The following is a 22,511-nucleotide window of genomic DNA, read 5'->3' on the forward strand; positions in this document are numbered from 1 at the left end:
GTGAGAAATCAAGAGTCAGACACTCAGCCAGCTGAGCCACCCAGGCACCCCTTTAACTTTTTGTTTTGTAATCAGGATTCAGTCAGGTTTCAAGATTGTTTTTGACTGTTCTCTTTAATTTTTGTTCATTTTTAAAAATCTAGGCACAGTCTCTCCCAGCCCCTGCTTTCTTTCTTCATGGCAGCGAAATTTTGGTGACTCCGGGCCAGTCGTTTTGTAGACTTCTGCACATTCTGGATTTGTCTGGCTCTTTTCTCGTGGCACCTTGTTGTTTTTAATGGCAGCATGGTATTCTGTTCCGTGAACGTATTGCGGTTTATTTTAAGTTGTGGGCATTCCTTCTGTGGCCTCCTCTAGCAAGTGGTATTATTTAGTTCCCAGGAGTTTGTGGCACCCGTAGGCCACAGTAAAAGTCTGTGGTCAGTTAATGAAGACAAAGTGTTCCAAAGCCGAACTCGGTTGGCAGGAACAGTACCAAAGGCAGCAGTAAGAGTGGATTGTGTCCCTTCCCCCGCTAAAGGAGATGGATTATTGTTTTGGTCTGTTCAGGCTGCCATAACAAAGTACCACAGGCCCAGTAGCTTCTATAGCGGAGACGCATTTCTCACAGTTCTGGGAGCCGGAAGCCCCAAACTGGGGTGCAGGTGTGGTGTGGTGAGGGCCCTCTTCTGCACCGCAGGCTCCTTGCTGTGTCCTCAAGGGGTGACGGGGCCACGGGGAGCTCCCTGGGGCCTCGTATAAGGGCACTGATCCCATTCACAAGGGCTCCCCCCTCAAGACCTCATCACCTCCTAAAGCCCCCCACCTCTTAATACCATCCCATCGGGGCATGAATTGGGGGGAGGGGTACAGACATTCAGACCATAAGCAGTTCTCTCTTCTGATTCTCTGATTTCTTGTGGGCATCGGGGGCTGAGCTGAGACCAGGGTCCTCCCCTTAGAGCCCCCTATTCTTATGCTGCACCTCATCATCAGCCAGGGAGTGTTCTGGTAACGCCGAAATCTCTTGCCACGCAGCGCGAGCTCCGAAGTCGTGAGCTCCCTGGACTTCTAGCACATCCCTCCCTCGGACAGTTATCCTCCCTTCGCCTTGTCCTTCCCTTCTCATCTCCTGGAGCCCGAGCCGATACCCTCTCTCGTGTTCTGGGTCCCACTCTATGCAGGACCTCTCACTGCCCAGCGTCTCCTGCCTATCTCGCTTCTTCTGCTTCTCCCTCTCCACTCACCACTGGCTGCTTCCCTCCCTCCGTAAATATGTTCCGGGCTCCCGTTCTTCACTGTTATCTCTCTGTAGATATGAGCCTGGAGTTATGACTTTGTCTCTCTCCACCCACGTACTCTTGTTGGGAGGACCGTGGGCCCAGGGTCTGCAAAGTGGGGTGCGTAAGATGTTCTGTTGGGGTGCTTAGGAAAATATTAGCATGTCCATCTTAGAGTTTCAGCTTCTTATTTTTCCATGCTACTGTTTTTTGTTTTTTTGTGGTTTTTTTGAGTTTTTTTTGTTTTGTTTTTTTGAGAGAGAGAGAGAGAGTGCAAGTGAGCCAGGGGCAGAGAGAGAGAGAGAGAGAGAGAGAGAGAGAGACAGACAGAATCTCAGGAAGGGCAGGAGGGAAAGGGAGAGAGAGAGAGAAGCGGGGGCTCATCCAAAGTGGGGCTCGTGTTCACCCAAAGCAGGGCTCGTGCTTACGCAAAGTAGGGCTCAAGGTCACCCGAAGCAGAGCTCGTGCTCACCAAAAGTGGGGCTCGAGCTCACCTGATGCAGGGCTCGAACTCATGAACCGTGAGATCATGACCTGAGCCCAAACCAAGAGTCGGATGCTTACGTGATGGAGCCAACCAGGCACCGTCTGACCTTATCCTTTTATCCATTAGCCTCCTCGACTTAACCATGAGCTCTTGTAGGGCAGAGACTGTGTCTTCATCATTGCTGTATACCCAGAGCCAGGCACATTTCCCTGCCACCTAGTAGTGTCTCAATAAGTGTTGTGTTGTTTTTTTTTCTACTGATTGGATGAGAGTAAGAATAGGACTGTCGTGGGTAAGAAGAGGAGAGTGGTGCTGACAGCCCTTTGGTAGATAAAGAAGTCTCCAGCGAGAAGCTCTCACCTAGAGACAGGCCAAAAGAATGAATCACTTTGTGGGCGGGGGGGGGGGGGGTTGCACCTGAGTGGCTCAGGCAGTTAAGTGTCTGACTCTTGGTTTCAGCTCAGGTCATGATCTCATGGTTTGTGAGTTCAAGTCCCATGTTGGGTTCTATGCTGACAGTGCAGAACCTGTTTGGGATTCTCTCTCTCTCTCTCTGCCCCTAACTCTCCGTCTTTCTCAAAATCAATAAACAAACATTAAAAAAAAAAAAGAATGAATCATGCTGGGAAGCTAAAGTTATCCTGGTAGTCACCTGATAAATACACTGACATGTGACTTAGGGCCGTGGGACAGGCCCAGGCTCTACTCTTGCTGGAGGTTCTTGCTAAGGCAGAATGATTAGGTAAAAAGAGCTCCAGCTTTTGACCCAAAGAGGCCTCGCCTTAAGTCTTGCTGACTGGAATGGAAATCTGGCCTTTACCACTTATGGGCTGGATTAATGTTGAAAAGGAGGGGTAATAACAGCTAGCATTGATTAAGCACATATTGTATATCAGCACTGGGCCAAGAACTCTACATGCATTACATCACCTAATGTCACCACAGCTTAATGAGATAGGCATTATTATCATTCCTATTTTATAAATGAGCCACGTGAACCTCAACAAGATTAAGTGATTTTCCCAAAGGTGCTTTGCAACTAAATGATGGAGCTAGAATTTCAATCTGAGCAGCCTGGCTCTAGGCTGGCCATATTCATTTGGAAGTCATCAGTAGACAGAAGTCCTTTACAGCCAGGAGCCTGAATAAGGTTATCTAGTGAGTGAGAGCAGATAGAAAGAGAGCCAAGGACTTGGTTCTGAGCCCCTTCAATATAAGGGACAGAAGGAAGATCCGGTAATGGAGGTTGAGAAGGGCAGTCATTGAGGTAGGGAAAGAATAGGGGTGAAGTAAGATGAGGCCTGAAAATTGGCCAGGACCAACTGGCATGTATAGTTGCACAGGTTGTTAACTGCACAAGGGGGTGATTGTGCCAAAAATCTTTGGGACACCCTGGCATGGGGATGAAGAAGGGGTGGCTCCTTAAAGTTCACAAGGGACAGTTGCTGGTGTGACGTCCTGGAGCAGGCAAGAAGGGATGGGATTTAGCACACACGTGAGGGGACTGGCCTTAGCCAGCAGCGTGGTCGGGGGATCCTGAAGAGCAGCGGAAGAAAAGGCAGCTCTGGGGATGGGGCGCAGGGAGGAAGGAGACGTCGAGGCAGGTGCCCGCGGATGTCCTTTTCCCATTGCTCTTTTTTCCCCCGAATGGAGTAGGAAGGCATTTCACCAGCTGAGGGGCAGGACGGAGGAAGGTTTGAGGAAGGCGCAAGAAGTTGTAAAATAGTTGTCCAAGAGAGAGGAGAGCAAATGGATTGGGGCATGTGGACGGATGGTTGGGTAGCATTAAGACTTGCCGTCATGAATTTAAGGGGGGTTCACAGCATAGTTTTATATTTTTCTCCGGCAATGCTCACTTGCCTGGGGGGTAGAGATGGGAAGGCAGAGAGTTTGATTTAACCAGCAATGTGGATTTGCAAAGCAGCTAGGATAGAGTGGGGAGAGAATGTCCGGAGGGTTGAGAATGTGGGGAAGGGGCTGAAGGGCAAGTGTAGAAGTGAGGATGTGAGGTCGGTGAGGAGCAGTCAAAACGTGGTGGGATCAGTGGACCATAGGTCCCAGTGAAGTTGTAAGACGGATATGAGGCGAGTGAGTTGTTGGCTAGGTAGGCTGTGGTCATTGGAGAGTGGGGTACACGACAGGCCAGTGCTAACACTGTTGAGGACACAGGCATTTTGACACATTTCCAATGCAGGAACGTTGGAAAAAATGACAAGAGAGGGAGGCAGAGTCTTCAAGGCCAAAGGGGAAATGCACGGGGAGACAGTCCATAGGTGGCCACAAGAGCGGTGGATAGTAGAGTCCAAGGGCATGAGATTCCATTGGGGGAGTGGTTAGGAAGGAGGCAGAGAGAATGGCTGTGGAACAGCCAGCGGTGTAGAAGCAGCAGTGAGGAGCAGACAGGACCCCTCCTGGCCCCGTGGTACCGGGCAACATGGGAGGAGAACCACCCAGCACTTGAGAGGGCTGTAGGGGTGGCCGTGACCTCAGAGGAGCAGGGAACCAGGTTTTCATTAAAGCAAGAAGGTGGAGGGACTTCTCAGAGGATAGTATGAGAATGAAGACAATTTCAAATAGTCCTTGGGTTCCAGAGGGTAGGCTGGAAGGGTTTCTAGAATTGAGGGAAGGTGAGAGATGAGGTCAGATTAGGGAGGGATTAGAATTCAGGTGTTGGGGGGCGCCTGGGTGGCTCAGTCGGTTGAGCATCCAACTTTGGCTCAGGTCATAATCTCACGGTTTGTGAGTTTGAGCCCCATGTCGGGCTCTGTGCTGACAGCTCCAACAGCTCGGAGCCTGGAGCCTGTTTCGGATTCTGTGCCTCCCTTGCTCTCTGCCCCTCCCCTGCTTGTGCTGTGTCTCTCTCTCTCTCTCTCTCTCTCTCTCTCTCTCTCTCTCTCTCTCAAAAATAAATAAACAAACATTAAAAAAATTTAGATTTCAGGTGTTGGGTGGTGACCTGGGAGTTTGGGGCTTCTTATGGTGACTGAGGTGACCAAGGATGGAGGGCACGGTGGGATTGCTTGTCTCCATGGCAGAGCATGGGGGTGTGGCCGGCAGAGCCATATGCTAGGAAGAAGAAGGTCACACGCTTGCTATGGACGGAGTCTGTGCCCCTAATGTTTTAGGCAGTCTGAGTCCAGAGGCCTGGTGGGCTTTATCAGCCTGCTTTTTTTTTTTTTTTTACAGGTTGTTTTTTTTTTTTTAATTTGAGAAAGATACACAGAGCAAGCAAGGGAGGGGCAAAGAGAGAAGGAGACAGAGTCCTAAGCAGGCTCCATGCTGTCAGCACAGAGCCTGATGTGGGGCTCGAACTCACAAACCGTGAGATCATGACCTGAGCCGAAACCAAGAGTTGGACACTTAACTGACTGTGCTGCCCAGGTTCCCCTACAATAATCTTATAACAGCATAATTATTTCCATTTTACTGGTGCCAAAATGGGTGGAGAGGTTAGGTGGCTTGCTTGAGACCAAAGGGCTCTTAAGAACATAATGAAATCTAGAAACGCAGATTTGACAGTCTCCAAAATTTTTGCTCTTAGCCATAGTGCTAAACTGCCTCCCTGGCCATTGCATGTGAAGGGTGTGCTTTCCAGGAGGTCTGTGAGTGCAGAGGGGTAAGCAGTAGCTAGAGTCTGGAAGGACATGGCAGGGGCCAGGGGCTGTGGGTCCTTAGCCCAGTTCTCTGCTCCGTGCTGTACGACAGCAGCTTGGTTTCCCAGGCCTGTTTCAGGGGGAGGGAGGTCAACTCCCGTAGGTACCTGAACGTTCAGATTACAGCCAGAGTGTTGGACCTTCCTGGGACGTTTTCCTCCTTGCCTGTTTTCTGGGTGAGCACAGTCAAGGCAGTTAACCCTTTTGTGCCTTGGGTTCCTCATCTGTCAGATGACACTTGGCCTGCCGGCCTCATGGGGTTTTTGAGAGGAATGAGGAGGGTCATGGATATGGAAATGGTTGAAAAAGCATGAAGCAATACCCAACTCAAGATGGTAGGGTGATCCTGGATCGTATGACTATTGAGGGTCCAGTATGGACCCCCGAGACCTCCAGAGCTCATGCGGGTGATGCCCATTGTCAAACCTTTTCTAGCTATTCCAGCATGATCTGCAGAGCCACGTGGAACTTCATCTCTTTTTCTGGGATTTTCACATCCTCCTGTGAACATAAAAGAGTACTTGGGCATCATCTGGGTCCGTGGGCAGTTTTCCTTCTGCGTGGGTTTTTCTTTCTTTGTTTAAAGTTTATTTATTTATTTTGAGAGAGAGAGAAAGCGTGAGTGGGGGAGGGACAGAGAGAAGGAGAGAGAGAGAGAATCCCAAGCCCAATGTGGGGCTCGAACTCACAAACTGTGAGATCATGACCTGAGCTGAAATCAAGTTGGAAGCTTAAACAACAGAGCCACCCAGGCACCTCTCTCTCTCTCTCTCTCTCTCTCTCTTTCTCTCTTTCTCTCTTTCTCTCTCTCTCTTTTAATGTTTAATTTATTTTTGAGAGAGAGAGAGAGAGAAAGTGCACAAGAGAGAGAGAGACAGAGAGAGAGCACGGGGAAGGGGCAGAGAGAGAGAAAATCCCAAGCAGGCTCTGCTGACAACAGCAAGCCCGATTAGGGACTTGAACTCAGGAACCGTGAGATCATGACCTGAGCCAAAGCTGGATGCTTAACCCACTGGGCCACCCAGATGCCCCTGTGGGTTTTTATTTTCAAGGGCCGGAGCCAGCATCTCTGTTCATGGTCTACAGTCATCACAGCTGCCATTGTGGGGGGCTCTGCCATCTTTTGGTTTTAGTCCCTGGCACAAGGCATGCTCGGGCTCTCACGCCTGGGGAGCCCATAACTGCCCCCTTTCATTAGCATGCAGTCTTGGTTCTGTGCTTGCCTTGTAGGGAATAAGGAGGCAGTGGACCCTTCCCCTGGGTTTTCTTGTCTCTCTCGGCTTCCATCTAGGGGTGTGCGTCTGTGTGTGTGTGTGTGTGTGTGTGTGTGTGTGTGTGTGTATTGCAGGCTGTGTAAGCCCCAGAGGCCAGGCCTCTTGCCAGCTGCTGAAGTTTTTTTTCCCCCAGAATTGTGTTAGCCACCCAGCTATTTGCATTCCTAGCCCTCTGCCAAAGTCAGTGGCGCGGTCCCCATGCCAGGTGGAAACCGCGCTCTGCTTGGGTAATCCAGGGCTTCCATTTTGTGAGGGATGGGAAACAGCAGTGAGTGAGCAGGCGTGTTGGGTGGAGGGAGGGTGGGGCCGCTCCTTTTGGCACACCATGTCGGAACTGGCCCAGCTGCTTGGTCTTCACCCAAAAGTAGGGCTAACTCTGGACTGACCCCAAATATCCAGTGGGGAAACTCTTTATTCTTGGATCTAGACCAGACCAGGCCTAGCAATTGCCTTTTTGTTTTTTATTTTTTTGGAAATCTGGAAAATGGGACTAATAAATCCTATGCCGCACATTTTCCATGTCAGATGAGAAATAAGCTTTTAAATCATTCACCACCTTGGGGCGCCCGGGTGGCTCAGTGGGTTAAGCATCCGACTTCGGTTCAGGTTGTGATCTCATGGTTCGTGAGTTTGAGCCCTGCATTGGGCTCTGTGCTGACAGCTCAGAGCCTGGAGCCTGCTTCAGATTCAGTGTCTCCCACTCTCTCTGACCCTCCCCTGCTCACGCTCTGTCTCTGTCTCTCAATAATAAAGCAACACAAAACTGGGGTGCCTGAGGGGCTCAGTCGGTTAAGCATCTGACTATGGCTCAGGTCATGATCTCGCGGTCCCTGAGTTTGAGCCCCGTGTCGGGCTCTGGTGCTGACAGCTCAGAGCCTGGAGCCTGCCTAGGATTCTGTGTCTCCCTCTCTCTCTGCCCCTCCCTGGCTCGCGCTCTGTGTCTCTCTCTCAAAAATAAACAAACACTAAAAAAATTAAAAATCATTTACCACCTCCTCATCTGGAGCAAGAAGTGACATTACATTGTGTTTTCTCAAGCTATTCTGCAGAATACTGAGTGTTCTTTGGGGAAGAAAAGGCACTGGCTAAGTTTGGGAAACACTGGATAAACAATTGTTAGCAAATTCTGTAGTGGCAGAGACCACCCAGATCCTCAGTATACCACGAATAGCCGTGGTGAATCTCCTGGGGATCTAGTATATGCAAAATTTCTTACATCAACTGGCTGCTTTCTTTTAGTGAAATGTTTTTTCAAGTACCATCGCTGCCAAACGTGCTTTGGAAGATGCCGGGCCGAGGTCATAAGTGTATATTCATTTTATTCTTTTTTTTCACTGTGATTGTGAAGGGACGTGAGCACTTGCAATGCATGGCTTGGCTAAGATGTAGGTCCTAAAGAGCAAGGGCGGTCCACTTTAGAAGCTGTTGACATAAGTGCTTCCTGCTCTGTGACGCCTTTCTCCCTCCTGTCCTTACAGCTCCCCTTTGAATTGGAGATTTACTACATTCAGCATGTTATGCTCTACGTGGTGCCCATCTACCTGCTTTGGAAAGGAGGTAAGCCCCCCCCACCCCAGCACACCGCCAGTGCCACTCCCACGCCTATCCACCCCACACCTAGCCGCTCCCACGCCTAGCCGCCCCCACGCCTAGCCGCTCCCACACTTAGCCACTCCCCCACCTAGCTGCTCCCTTCTGTTCTGGGGAATCCTCATGTATTGGATGCCCACCAGGATCTTGAGCTACTGCCAGGCTGGGTTTCTGCAGTATCCTTTATGCCACACACCAGGGGGTGAGCAGATGGGCGTGGATAAGGCCTGCAAAGAATCTGGGGGCTTTTCAGAACCCCCGTTTGTGCCTTGTGGGTAAGCACGCTGCTGCTGTGTGTCCTGGGGCCTAGGCCTCGGGCTCGTTGTCTGTGGTGACATTGGGTTTGCATGGAAACCCCCGCAGCCCCGATTCTGTCACTCACATGTGCTGTGCCTCCCCCGTTGCGTCAGTGTGCAGTATAGGGTAGGAGGAGAGAAGGAAGCACTCAGCCCTGTCGAGAGCAGGACCTTGTGCTCTTGCTTATTGTATCCATCCTCTCAGAACCAAAGAAGATAATGAGAGGGGCAAGAAGTTCAGGGACTGTGAGGTTCTAGGGCTGAGGGAAGAAGCAGGTAAAAGAATAGTGACCACCGTGTAAAACAAACCATTGACAACCTTGATCTTGTCATGAGGGAGAGACCTCCAACTTGGTAGAGATGGCCTTGAAAGGAAAGCTGATCTCTTTGTGACCTCACAGTGACCCTTAAGTTATCCCCCCCCCCTTCTATTATGTGGTAGATGAGAGGGGACTAGCCTCTCTGTCTTGGTTGCTGGGACTTCTCTGGGGGACCAACGCCACTATCGCACCTCAGGCCACCAAGGCTTTCATTTCTATCACGTTGAAAATGACACGAGGCCATGTGAGCCCTTAAAGCCACTGGAAGATGGTTTTGAAGTTGTGCTTCCTCTAACTCCGGAATCCTGGCAAATCTGAAGAACTTTTGGCAACCTGGGGACACATTGGAGGACGGGTACCGTTGCTCTCGGTGGAGTCTCCTGTCAGTCAAGAGATCTGCCCCCCTGTGCCCTGGTTTCTGTCAGATAGCATTTTTTCTTAGGACTGGTCTCAATGTTCTTTGAGGCTGTTTTTACCCTGTGCAGCCCCTTGGGGGGTCTCACAGACTCAGAGAACACCTTCTTTGAATTTGCTCTAAATGTACTGTTTCCCCCTCTAAGCTGTAGGGCAAGTCTCCATATCCAGGAGACGTGTGCCATTTTTCAGGTATGTCTCCTGTGGCACAGGAAGCAGCTTGCTAATAATATTCAAGTCTGGGGGATACACTCATTCTGAATAGAACCAGGCAGGCAGCTATCTCTGCATTCCAGAAGCAACCCCCCTCTCCTTTCTGAGGGATGAGATGCAGGTTTTGGCCCACTGTGCATGGCCATTAGTTAAACCTACTTGGCTCCGAGGTGCCCGTAAAAATCTGTTAGGTAGCTGAGCCAGACTATTCTGAGATGGAAAATACCAAGTAGCCATCCCCAGTACCCCCTCCCCACAAAAAACCCCTCACAGTCTGGGAAGCTGCAGCTTCTAGAAGTGCTAGGTTCCACTGCAGCCTTCTGTTGAATCTGTCGCCACACTGTTTGGGGTAACTGAGCCGAGGAAGCAGGGATGCCAAGGCTTAATTCCAATTTATTTCTCACTGTTAGTGATTCTTTCCTCTTTCCTCTGGTGCCTGGCCCAGAGTAGAGGCTGTAAAAACAGTAACGGTAATAATAGCCACAGTAAATATCAGCTTTTTATTGAGTGTTTCCTGTGTGTGAGATACTTTGCTAGGCACGCTTTGTGTGTTTTCTCATCCAACTAACCCTGGTGAAAATGCCCCTTCTACAAAGGAGAAAGCCAAGGCTCAGAAATGTTAGGTACCTTGCTCACAGCCATCAGTAGCAGAGCCAGGATTCAAAGCCTGGCCTCGATTCCCTCTCAAACCAGTCCTTTTCTCCGCATACCTCATTGTCCTAAAAGGCAGGCACCTATCCCCTAACCACACAGCAGGTTGGGAGTCTCCCCTCCAGCCACCCCCAACATGTATTTGTTGAACACTTACTACGAACCCAGCATTTGTACTAGGGAATCAGAGATTCCCTGATATAGGGAGTCTGTGCGGGAAGAGAGCCTTGGGAGTGTAAACCAGCAGGGATAAGTGCGACAGAGGGCGCCATAGGAACAGAACAGGATTTATTTGTCACCACTTCTGGGCTCTTCAGAAGCCTTGGCTTCCTTTCTGGCTCTTTGCTGTCATCTGCTGTTCATTTGGGGGAAATTATATGCACTTAGAGAAAAGTCTGGTTTTCCTAAGGCTGGTTTCAGTCTTTGGTCCCGAGTCTCAGACCTGGGCCTTGCAGAGGACAAATTGATCTGGAGTGAGCAGTGGGAAGATGATTCTCTGTAAATCAAAAAAGCTGAGGGTTTAGGGGTTCTCTTTCCTAGAAGTCTTGTGATTTTCCAAAAGTAACTGACTTTGGAGTTTATACCCAAGGCAAGACAGCTCTCCTGTAGATACCTCCCATGGCCAGGATCCCTGTTTTCCTGAAAGGCAAAATTGTGCTGCTTTCTGTGGCCTGGGTGGGGGCGGAGTTCAGTAGTACCTAGTGGGATCCCCTCCCTCCTTCATTACTACAGTCCTTCAGCATGGCCGTAGTGACCGTGACATCCTGTGTCCACACTGTTCTTTTTTTTATTAAAAATGTTTTTAATGTTTATTTTTGAGAGAGAGAGAGACAGACAGACAGACAGGGTGCCAGTGGGGGAAGGGCAGAGAGAGAGGGAGATGCAAAATCTGAAGCAGGCACCAGGCTCCGAGCTGTCAGCACAGGGCCCGACGTGGGGCTCGAACCCATGAACAACCTGAGTCGAAGTCAGACACTTAAGCAACTGAGCTACCCAGGCACCCTTGTCCACACTGTTCTTTTCTTCCTCCAGCCTTCCTTTTTATTTCTGTTTCCTTTCCTCCCAGCTCTTTGCCTTTGGCGCTCTGGAACTACACTTGACTCTTGAACAGTGCGCAGGTTAGGGATGCGACCCCCCCCCCCCCCACAGTCTAATAGCCATGTATAACTTTACTCCCTCAAAACATAACTACTAATAACCTTTCGTTGACCAGAAGCCTTATTGATAATGTAAACAGTGGAAGAACACAGATTTTGCATGTTATATGTATTATGTACTGTATTCCTACAATAAAATCACCTGGAGAAAAGAAAATGTTATTAGGAAAATCCTAAGGGAGACAAAATACATTTACTGTACTGCTCTGTATTTATCAGTAAAAATCTGCACGGGAGTGAACTTGCAAAAGTTCAAACCTGTGCTGGTCAAGGGTCAGCTGTATATTTTTTATAACCCCCAGCCCAACCAGCTCTTCACAGAACACCAAGTCCTCCCGTGTCTTGCCTGGAGCTCCCCCCAATGGAGGCTACTCTTCCTTTTCTGCCCCCTGTGCTGTCGAGCCCCCCACTGTCTCCCCCCAGACTAATATTTCATCTCTCAGGTGGAAGTGCTTTCTCCTTTACCATTCTCTCCACCTTTTCTTTTCACCACTACCACCACCTAACCCTTCATCTGCTTCCCCCATGTTCCTAGATGCCTTTGGCCCTGGTGCTCAGTATTTCCATTACAACTCTGGCCAGCATTGGGAGAGGCTTCCAGGGAAGACCACTCGCCCCACCCAGCTTCTCAAAGTTTGGGTGTCTCCACCTCAGTGACTTCTGTGTCTTCTTCTCTTCAGCTGACTGACTTTGCCCCCCCTCCCCCCGAAACTCCTCTGTCTGAGATCATTAGCCCCTGCATCCCTTTCTGTGACCCAAATCTCTACTCTTTTCAGCCTCCTCCCCTCAAGCTTCCTGTCCTTCCCACTCTTGATAGATGTACCCCCAACAAATGACTGGGAAAACAGAGATTTCCAGGTGCAAATTCCCTCTGTTATTTCCCTCTGCTCTAAAAGCTGCTTCACCCACCCCTGTCCTGACATCATTCCCTGTCATCTTGGAGGAAGTGGTTTTGTGGTAATCTCGCATCCCTTCCCCTCGTCCGGAACTTCATTCCATCAAGTAGTCAGTCACTTGTCTCCTGGATTTCAACCCTTTCTTCACTACTGGCTTTTTGGCCAAGAAGGATGCCGAAGTCTTCCCCTTATAATTTTTTTTAATGTTTGTTTATTTTTGAGAGAGGCTGGGGGAGGGGCAGAGAGAGAGGGAGAGAGAATCAGCAGCGAGCCGGATGCACGACTCGATCTCACAAACCATGAGATCATGACCTGAGCTGAAATCGAGTCGGACATTTAAACGACTGAGCCACCCCGGCGTCCCAGCATCTTCAAAGATTAGTCCAACAAGATTTCCTAAACCTCAGTTCTTTGGGTGTGACAATTCTTGCCTAATCCACAGTGTCATCTGTATTATTATGTCTATGATATATGTCCTTAAATATACTAATTTTTCTTTTTCCTAAAATATCTTTCTGCTCTATGAAATCCTGGATTCAGTGCGCTGGTTACTTATTTTAATACACTTAAAATTTTTTTTAACGTTTATTATTTATTTTTTGAGAGAGAGACAGAGCATGAGCAGGGGAGGGGCAGAGAGAGAGGGAGACACAGAATCCGAAGCAGGCTTCAGGCTCTGAGCCACCAGCACAGAGCCCGACACGGGCTCGAACCCATAAGCTGTGAGAACATGACCTGAGCCAAAGTCAGATGCTTAACTGACCCAGGCACCCCTTACATGTTTAAATTGGCATTCAATTTCCTCTTCCCTGACCTATGTGTTCCTCTCATGTGTTCATTTTTCCCTTATGTTATTGGCCTTTTTAACAAAATTGAATCTTAGGAGCTCTTTATATGTAACATATATTTTACATATTTGTTTATATTTCTACGTAATATAAATATATGTTTACACATTTCTATATATTTTTCCGTATAAGTTTTTCTAGATAATATAAATATCTTTCTCTATAATGTAAATATTTTTCTGTGTATTTCTATATAAATATTAGGAGTTAACCCTTTGTGATCTGCGCTGTAGATCTTTTTTCCAGTTTTGTCATTTGTTTTTTTTTTTTATCTTCTGATTTATTTAGGTAGGATGTTTACATCTCTATGCAATTTAATTTATTTTTATCATATAGCTTCTGAATTTTGAGTTATGGTTAGGAAGTCCTTCCACACCCCGAGGTTATAAAAAATATATCCTGGGGGCACCTGGGTGGCTCACTCGGTTAAGTGTCTGACTTCAGCTCGGGTCATGATCTTGGGATTCATGGGTTCAAGCCTCACATCACACTTTGTGCTGTTGGTTTGGAGTCTGCTTGGGATTGTCTCTCTCTCCCTCTCTGCCCCTCCCCCACTCATGCTCGCTCTCGCTCTCTGTCTCTCTCTCCCTCTCAAAAATAAATAAACATTAAAAAAAAGACAAATCCAGGATGCCTGAGTGGTTCAGTGGGCTGAACGTCCAACTCTTGATTTTGACTCAGATCATGATCTCGTGTTCCTGAGATCGAGCCCCATGTCGGGCTTTGCGCCGCACATGGAGCCTGCTTGAGATTCTCTCTCTCCCCTCTCTCTCTGCCCCTTCTCCACTTATGCTCTCTCTCAAAATAAATAAAATAACTTAAAGATATATATATATATATATATATATATATATAATCCCATATTTTCTTTGCCTGTGTTAATAGTTCCATTTTTTTTAACCTTTAAATCTTTCATCCACTTGGAATTTATCCTGGGATACAGTGTGAGATAAGGATCCAATTTGATTTCCAGATGGCTTCTCATTTGTCCCAAGACCATTGAGCAAATAGTCCGGCACAATCAGGTGTGCTTGCGGGTAGTACCATGCTGACCGATGTGAAGAGTGATCACTGTTCTCTGCTTTTTTTACCCACCTAATTGTTCCTGAAGTCCATTCTCTCCCTGCCTTGGGCTGGCCCTTCCTCATGTCGCACCTTAGCCACGACAGCTGGCTCTGTGTGGTCTCCCCAGCTCCCCCTACCAACAACCTGTCCCTGTAGCTTCCAAAGGTATTTTCAAAGCCCAAATAGGATCACAGCACCTCCCTATTTAGAAACTTTCAGTGGCTCCCCCTTGTCCCCAGAGCCCAGTGCATTTTGCAGGCCTCTTCTCTGTATGTTCCTCCCTTCCTTGTGTTCTGAACTTGGGTATTACCAAGATCCTTAGGGACCTCCCCCCCCCACCAAGTTTACCGTTTAACTTTCCTGCCTCTGCGTCCTGAAGATGCCATGACTTCTGCCAGGAACGCCCTTCTCCAGCTTGGTGGCCTGGAAAGCATTCATATTTCCAAACTCAACCTCAGCCGCTAGCTTCTCCAGGCAGCCCACTGGAACTGTTCTGTGGCTGTCCTTCTGCAGTGCACGTGTGAGACATGCCTGTCTGCCTAAGGACAGGAAGTGTTCTTTACTTCTTAGTATTTCAGGGCTGAATGAATGAGGACCTATATAGATACCCGCACACTGCACATTTTACATATCTTATTATGCATCTTAGAAGCTGGCATTTATGTGCATTGTCCACCAACTAGGCACTGGGTAAGTGTTTTACTTGCATGACCTTGATCTCTCATTTAATCCCTATAAGTCCACTAGCACATGATCTTGGATGAGAAAAAAAAAATCACGTCTTCAGCTGCATTAACTCCAATTGACATCTAGCATTACTTTCAGTGCTGAAACGTAGGCAACAAACCACAGCTTTAGCAGCACTCACGGATGTTGTCGTTAATGTAAATCAGTTTCTCCTCCTATTACAGCTGCTGTAGGGATTTCAAAAAATCATTGGCACCTCCTCATTACCTGCAAATGTAAAAACCTTAATTTTTAAAAGTACTTCGACAATTATTTCAGTGTTACTGTTTGCTTTTGTTATCCTTTTTTATTTTGTATACTTAAAAAGATTTATTCTGAGGGGCACCTGGATGGCTCAGTCGGTTAAGCGTCTGACTTGATTTCGGCTCAAGTAGTGATCCCAGGGTCATGGAATCGAGCCCTGTATCAGGCTTCATGCTAGGTGTGTGGAGCTTGCTTAAGATTTTGGGGCATCTGGGTGGCTCAGTCGGTTAAGCATCGGACTTCAGCTCAGCTCACGATCTCGTGGTTTGTGAGTTCAAGAGCCGTGTTGGGCTCTGTGCTGACAGCTCAGAGCCTAGAGCCTGCTTCGGATTCGGTGTCTCCCTCTCTCTCTGCCCCTCCCCCACTCACACTCTGTCTCTGAAAAAAAAATGAATAAACGTTAAAAAAAAAGATTCTTTCTGCCCCTCCCCTGCTCATTTTCATTCTCATTCTCTCTCTCTCTCTCTCTCTCTCTCTCTCAAAAAACAAAAAAAAACAAAAAAAAAAACCTTTTATTCTGAGAGAGGAGGCCCCAAATCAGCCATGGGGTCCACAGCACCACAAAGGTCAGGAGCCCCTGCACTAGACTTTCAACTGGCATTAGAAACCAGGCAGACAAGCTTCACCACCACCCAGTGCTGCTCCCCCATGTTGTCGCTGAGTTCTGACAGACTGTGAGTTCGAATCCTGATTCTGGCACTTAGGTGAGTGCCTTAAACCTCTCTGCATCTGTTTTCTTATTTGTAAAAGGAGGGTAGGAATAGTACCTACCTCACAGGTGTGGCGTGAGGGTTTACTGAGTTCATATATAGGAATACATAGAACAGTGCCTGGCGTGTGTTGTGTTGCAGACTTTTATTATTCACCCCTATAACACGGCCTCTTATTAATTACACATCTGTCTTCCAACTGGACTGTGGGCTCTTGAGGATTCTTCCTTGCCTGATTCGAAAGTGACAGAGCCTTGCACCTACTGAACGTACGTTTGTCAGCAGGTTTAACATCGCCGGCGTCCCTCCTTTTAGACTCCTGTTTCTCCTTTAGGCTGTGTGACACTCCTGTCTCCTGGTTCTCCTCCTCTGGCTGGCTGTCTTTGGGCTCCTTTGCTCTGCCTGTCCCAGAGGTCCCAGGGTTCTCCATCCATAGATGTAACTGAAGGCTCGAGAAACACCACAGCTACTTCAAAGGAAACATGTCTACAATCAGGATTCTCAATTCCATACCCCTTCTTCCCACCTACTCTTCTTCTTCCTCCATTTCCTATATTAGCGGCTCCACCATCCACCCCCCAGGGCCAAAGCCAATATCCTAGCCAGAAACTTTCTGGATCCCTTCCTCCACCTCATCCCTTATGGCAATCAGTTCAGGCTTTCTGACGATTCAGATTCTCAAAATGCTTGCAAATTCAGCTCTTCCTCTCTCTTTCCATCACCCCAGCCCTAGCACAGGCTCTCGGCCTCTGTTGCCGGGACTACTCTGTTTTCTCTCTCCTCTCCCTGCCCTGATTGGCCCCCTGTGTCTCACCCAGTCTCCAGAATGACTTCTCTAAGGAAAGAACAATTGTGATCAGGTTTTGCTCCCCTGCTTAAAAATCCTCTCCTTGGGGCACCTGGGTGGCTCAGCCGGTTCAGCTTCCGACTTCGGCTCAGGTCATGATCTCACGGTTCCTGAGTTCGAGCCCTGCATTGGGCTCTGTGCTGACAGCTCAGAACCTGGAGCCGGCTTTGGTTTCTGTGTCTCTCTCTCTGCCCCTTCACCACTCATGCTCTGTCTGCCTCTCTCTGTCTCTGTCTCTGTCTCTCTCTCTCTCTCAGAAATAAACGTTAAAAAAAATTAAAAAATCCTGTTCTTCACGTGGCATTCAAGATATTTACATTTGACCCTTATCTGTCTCACTTTTTAAAAATTAATTTATTTTTTAAATGTTTATTTTTGAGGGAAAGAGAGTGTGAGCGGGGGAGGGGCATAGAGAGAAGGAGACAGAGAATCCGAAGCAGGCTCCAGGCTCTGAGCTGTCAGCACAGAGACCAATGTGGGGCTCGAACCCATAAGCCGTGACATCATGACCTGAGCTGAAGTCAGACGCTTAACTGAGACACCCAGGTGCCCCATTTTTTTTCTTTTAAAGACGCTTAACCGAGACACCCAGGCACCCCCTTTTTTTCTTTTAAAGTTTCTTCATTTATTTTGAGAGAGAGACAGTGTCAGTAAGGGAGTGTCAGAGAGAAAATTTCAAGCGGACTCCCCACTGCCAGCACAGAGCACGGGGCTGGAACCCACTAAGCTCTGAGAACATGACCTAAGCCAAAACCAAGAGTTGGACGCTTAACCTGCCTCCCAGGTGCCCCTTATCTGTCTCTCTGACCTCATTTCCCATCACTCAAGTTTCAACTCCCATTACTTTCCCTTCTAAGTGAACAAACCTGCTGACAGATTTGCCCCACGTGCCTTCACTGCCATGTCCACGCACACAACGGCTTCTCTACCTAGAGCCTAGCAAACTCCATGTCCCCCTTTAACATTAGCTCAGCGATGCTGCCTCCACGCTGGAGCTGTGTGTGACTTCCCTAGGCAGCCTAAAGCACACTTTCCTGAACATTGTTTTGAATCTGCATACCTCAAATGTCCTAAAGGCCTCATCTGATTGTTTATCTGTGTTTTACCACTAGGTGGCAGTAGCCTCATCTTTTCGTCTTTCCAGGAAATGAGGCTCTACAATGAAGATCACTTTTAATTTAATTTAAATTACTAATACTAAATAATTCAATTGATAGTACCGTAAAACCGTGGGTTGTTTGTAGCTTGTTCTGCGAGTGTTCCACAAGACAAGCAAACATTTCTAATCAATTTTAACTTGATAAACGAGCGATGTCTTATGATACGAGTAGTATGTGACGCCGAATATCACATGATCACAATTAAGCCAGTGGTTCTTGAAATTCGTTTTGATATATGAGTGCTTTGGATTACAAGCATGTTTCCAGGACGAATTATGCTCGCAAACCAAGGCTTCACCGTATTTATTATAATTAAGATGCTGTGGGAGTGAGGGAGAGGGCAAAGTCTATGAGGCCCCGGGATCTTGGCCTGGGTGGCTGAAGGAAGATAGGGTACCAGTAATGGAGAAGGGGACACAGAAGGAAGGAACATGTTTTAGGAAGGAAGATTGTTGTTCTTTACTTGAGTTTCAGATACTTCTAGGCTATCAGGCTGAGATGTCCAGGAGGCAGTTGGATGGAATATTCTGGCACAGTTCATGGGAGTCTTGGCTAGAGGCAGACTTCAGTGTCCTTGGTGTAAAGGTGGTACATACAATCATGGGAGCGGAAGAAATAGAACTTGGAAAAAAGGCCTTGGGTGGGGGAACATTGACCTGTGAATAGTAGACGAGGGGGAGAGGAGTTTAAGGAGATTGCAGGACCTGTCAGAGCAGTAATAGGAATGGCCAGCTCTCCTGGAAGCTAGGGCAGTAGACCTGTTCATCCGAGAAGTAGTGATCAGGAGCGCCGCATTTCAGAGAGTTCTGGTAAAGTAAGGCCATTGGAGAAGTGGGAATGGGAAGGAAGGCAGGCGTTAAAGGTGTTAAAGAAGGAGGGGTTAAGGGTGTTGCAAAGCTAAGGGAGGGATTTCTCTCTCCCCATATCTTCCTTTTCCTGCCTTTCCTTCCCCCTCTCCTCCCCTTTCCTCTCTGCCCAAGGCTAGGCATGGTCAGGTGTGAAGATGAAGGCCAGTAGTGAGAGGGAGCAGTGAGGGTGCTAGGGAGGAAGGGGAGTGGGTGAATCACAGGTGATGGCACCTGCTGAGAACGAACGGGCTCTGTGGTGGATGGGGATGGGCACTGACAGGAGAAATAAGTGGTATGGGAGAAAGAATTCTAGACTTTTCTGTGCTGTCCACTAGAATTCTCGGTAATCATGGGGATGATCTATAGCTGCTGTGCTCAGTTGTGTAGCCGCCAACTCTGTGTGGCTCCTGAGCAGAAGAAACATGGTTAGTGTAACCAAGGAACTAGGAGCAAGGAATTTCATGTTTGATTTAAGTTGAATGAATTTGCACTGAAATCGAAGTAGCTGCAGGTCTTTAGTGGGTACCATATTGGACAACGTGGCTCTAGAAGGTTGATGACTAGCGCTTGAAGGGGCCCTCCTGAAACACATTTCCTTGCATTTTCCCAGCGCTGGACTGTAAAGTGACCCAATTTCTCCAGGAGGGCTCAGCAGCCTGAATGGAGGGGCAGGACATCTGGTTTGAGGCATCTGTCCAAAGGTGGGGCTTTGTAAGTGGGATCGATGGTGTTGAAGATCCAGAAAGCGAGGGATGCATGGGGTTTGGGACAGAGTCTTGGTAATCTTGCCACACACTTGCCTCCTTTTGGGTTTCCGACTGAGGGCAGGCCACCCAAGGAACAATAACAGAACGGGAAATAGAGTTCTTACTTTATTTATTTATTTTAATGTTTCTTTTTGAGAGAGAAAAAGAGAACGCCAGTGGAAGGGGGGTGCAGAGAGAGAGGGAGACACAGAATCTCAAGCAGGCTCTGGGCTCTGAGCTGTCCACACAGATCCTGATGTGAGGCTCGAACTCAAATGAACTGCGAGATCATGACCTGAGCCGAAGGCGGACACTTAAGTGATGGAGCCACCCAGGCGCCCCAGGTCTTCTTTTATTATTAGCTGATCAAGCACCCAGCCGCTCCAACACAGGCAGGGCTGCTTCGGCTGGCTGGGCTGGAGCCTGTAGCTTTGGTCTTGGCACGCTCCGTCCCCTGAGAATCTAAAGTGGCCAGATCTGTAGCGTGAGCCTGAACTTATTCCCCATCCAGGCAAAGGAACTGGGAAGCCTGAGAGGAAATCGAACAGGCCTGGCTGCCTGCCGATGGGATGGTTGTGACACACACTCAATAAACAGTGAAAAGTGTGCGCTGCCCATTCCGAAGCAGGACTACCTGCTTTCAAATCCTGGTCCTGCAACTTTCCCAGCTGTGTGACCTTGGCTAAGTGTCGTAACTTGTCTGCGTTTCCATTTCTTCATGTGTGAAACAAGAACGATTGTACTTCCCCAAAGGGTTTTAGTGAGCGTTAAATGTATCAGTGTATGTGAGGTGCTTGTGATAGCGGCCGTCACTCAGTTCACACTGCAGAAGTCTGCTCTTCATATGGTTTCTGTTTGCCAAGGTACCCTGACTCTGCCCTCCTAATATCATAAAATGTGGTCCGGGCAGTTTCTTCGGATGTCACTGTTAGCAGGTGCCCCCTGGGGGATGAACTGGTGAGGGGGTGCGGGGTAGTGTGTGGTGAGGTGGATAAGGAGTTCCCTCTGTCCACCTGGGAGTAGAGGGGCCTAGTTCAAGTGATCGGTCACGGGGCCCAAGATGGTATGGAAGGAAGGGCGAGGAGGAAGTCCACGGAGGGGCGGGAATCACGGTATCAGAGGTCACCAGGACGTCTGTAGGTACCTGTACAAGTAGGAGTTGAGGATGTGGAATCTGAAATTACGGGGAAACTGTGGTCAGATAAATGTAACTGAGGCGGGGTGGTCGGGGTGCTCACTGAAGCCGTTTGGGTAGTAAGGTGGCGTTGAGGTGCAGGTCTGGAGGGTTGAGGAGGTTCAAGAGGCCATGAGGTTAGGATGTTAGAAGGGCCCCTCCTGCAGATGTTGGAATCACCCAGAATGCTGGCAGGAGAAGGCCTGATATAAAGAGGAAGCCTGTATGCAAAGCGAGACTGATCTGGGTTGAGTCTGACGGTGACCGGGGGGGGGGGGGGGGGGGGGTGGACCGTGGTGAAGAAGAGAACGTGAAGCTTGGAAGAAAGAAGAGTAAACGTCCAGCAGCAGTAACGGGAGGGGGTTCTTCAGCTCCCCCTCTCCCCCACAGAAGCTTGCTGTGAGCCTAGGAGGAGGAGGAGTCTCTGCTCAGAGCACCCAGAGGGAGAAGCAGTGTCCTGGGGGAGAGCCGGGTCTCTGTAGGGAGAGGAGGTGCAAGGACCATTCTGTGCGAAGCTAGTGGGTGTGAAAGGATTTGCCGGCGTGCTGGGACCAGGTTTCCAGAGGTTTCCTCCTCCAGTCTGGAGAGAAGTCAGCTGCAGGATGGGTGTAGGAGAGCGACCGCACACAGCTTTAGGACCTGCAGGGCTGGTGATCCAGTTCCTTGCTCGGGGAACTCCTTCCCCTTTTCCTCATCCCTGTGGGTTTTTTTGGTTGGGTGAGTGTGGTGGTTTTATTTAGGAATGAATGAATGAATTATTTATTTATTTAGAGAAAGAGAGAGGGTGAGTAGAAGAAGGGCAGAGAGAGGGAGAGACAGAATCCCAAGCAGGCTCCACGCCATCGGTGCAGAGCCCGATGCACGGCTTGATCTCATGCACTGCAAGACCATGGCCCGAGCCAAAATCAAGAGTCGGATGGATGCTCAACTGAGCCACCCAGGTGCCCCACTTTTTATATATATATATACAGAGAGTGCACGTGAATGGGGGGGAGAAGGGCAGAGGGAAACAGAGAATCTTAAGCAGGCTCCATGCTCAGTGTGGAACCCGACACAGGGCTCGATTTCACAACCCTGGGATCGTGACCTGAGCTGAAATCAAGAGTCAAACACTCAACCAGCTGAGCCACCCAGATGCCTCCTAGGCAGAGGTTCTTAACATGGGGTCCACAACTAGGGATTAAGGGGTCCATTAAGTTGGGTGGGAAAAAAACATCATACCTTTTTTTTTCCCCCACTAACCTCGGCCAGAAATGCAGCCCTCAAATGTAGGCAACAAGTGCCAGTGATGGTAGCCATACCTGAGACTTTAATGTCACTAGCAATCACAGACAACTTCCTCTCACATTACAGTGGCCGCAGACAGCTCAGAATACTGTTTATGCCCTTTGCTGCCTTGAAATTGCTTAGACCCGCTGCTGGATCTCATTTAAATGTATTAGTAAAGAAACATGGAAGTACTGAATTACAGATCTATTTTTCCTATCTTGATAACTCTGTTTTAATATCATTGGCTTCTTTTGTAACTCTTTGCCTTTTAGGCATTCAGAACACCATTCTGGGGAGTGGTTCATGGGTGCCCTACGCTGTCTGGGGGAGGTGGGGGGTTGGGGGAGGTTGGGGGGAGGACCCCTGCCTGGCTCCAGGAGGGTGAAGAAGCCCGGCCTGCAGGCTGCTTGGAAACCCCTTTCTATTTCACTAGAGGGAGCCCTTGTTTCAGAATTGGGGAGCCGGGGACTCCCAGGCTTCAAAACAGGGGGAGAAGGGTGTTTTGAAGTATAAGCAAATCAAATGGCCTTTGGGGACATTTCAGGAAACTGAGGTGTAAGAACCCCCAATGTTGTTCGAAGCAGGCAAGCCCTGCCTCTCTTGAGATAAGCTTTAAGCTCATCTCCTGGAGGATGAGGGTTGGG

At 48.7% G+C, this 22,511-nt stretch overlaps 1 protein-coding gene across 8 annotated transcripts in view; it reads left to right on the forward strand.

The window, feature by feature from the left end:
- The window catches only part of TMEM164 (transmembrane protein 164), a 172,826-nt gene that overhangs the window by 122,726 nt on the left and 27,589 nt on the right, over positions 1-22,511 (forward strand). For all 8 annotated transcript variants that reach the window (XM_047844430.1, XM_047844428.1, XM_047844429.1 and 5 more), the window contains one exon: positions 8,152-8,230. In XM_047844430.1, the coding sequence (XP_047700386.1) occupies positions 8,152-8,230 (79 nt within the window). The remainder of the gene's footprint in view (positions 1-8,151; positions 8,231-22,511) is intronic.

Source organism: Prionailurus viverrinus, chromosome X, assembly GCF_022837055.1.
Source record: "Prionailurus viverrinus isolate Anna chromosome X, UM_Priviv_1.0, whole genome shotgun sequence".
Lineage (NCBI taxonomy): Eukaryota > Metazoa > Chordata > Mammalia > Carnivora > Felidae > Prionailurus > Prionailurus viverrinus.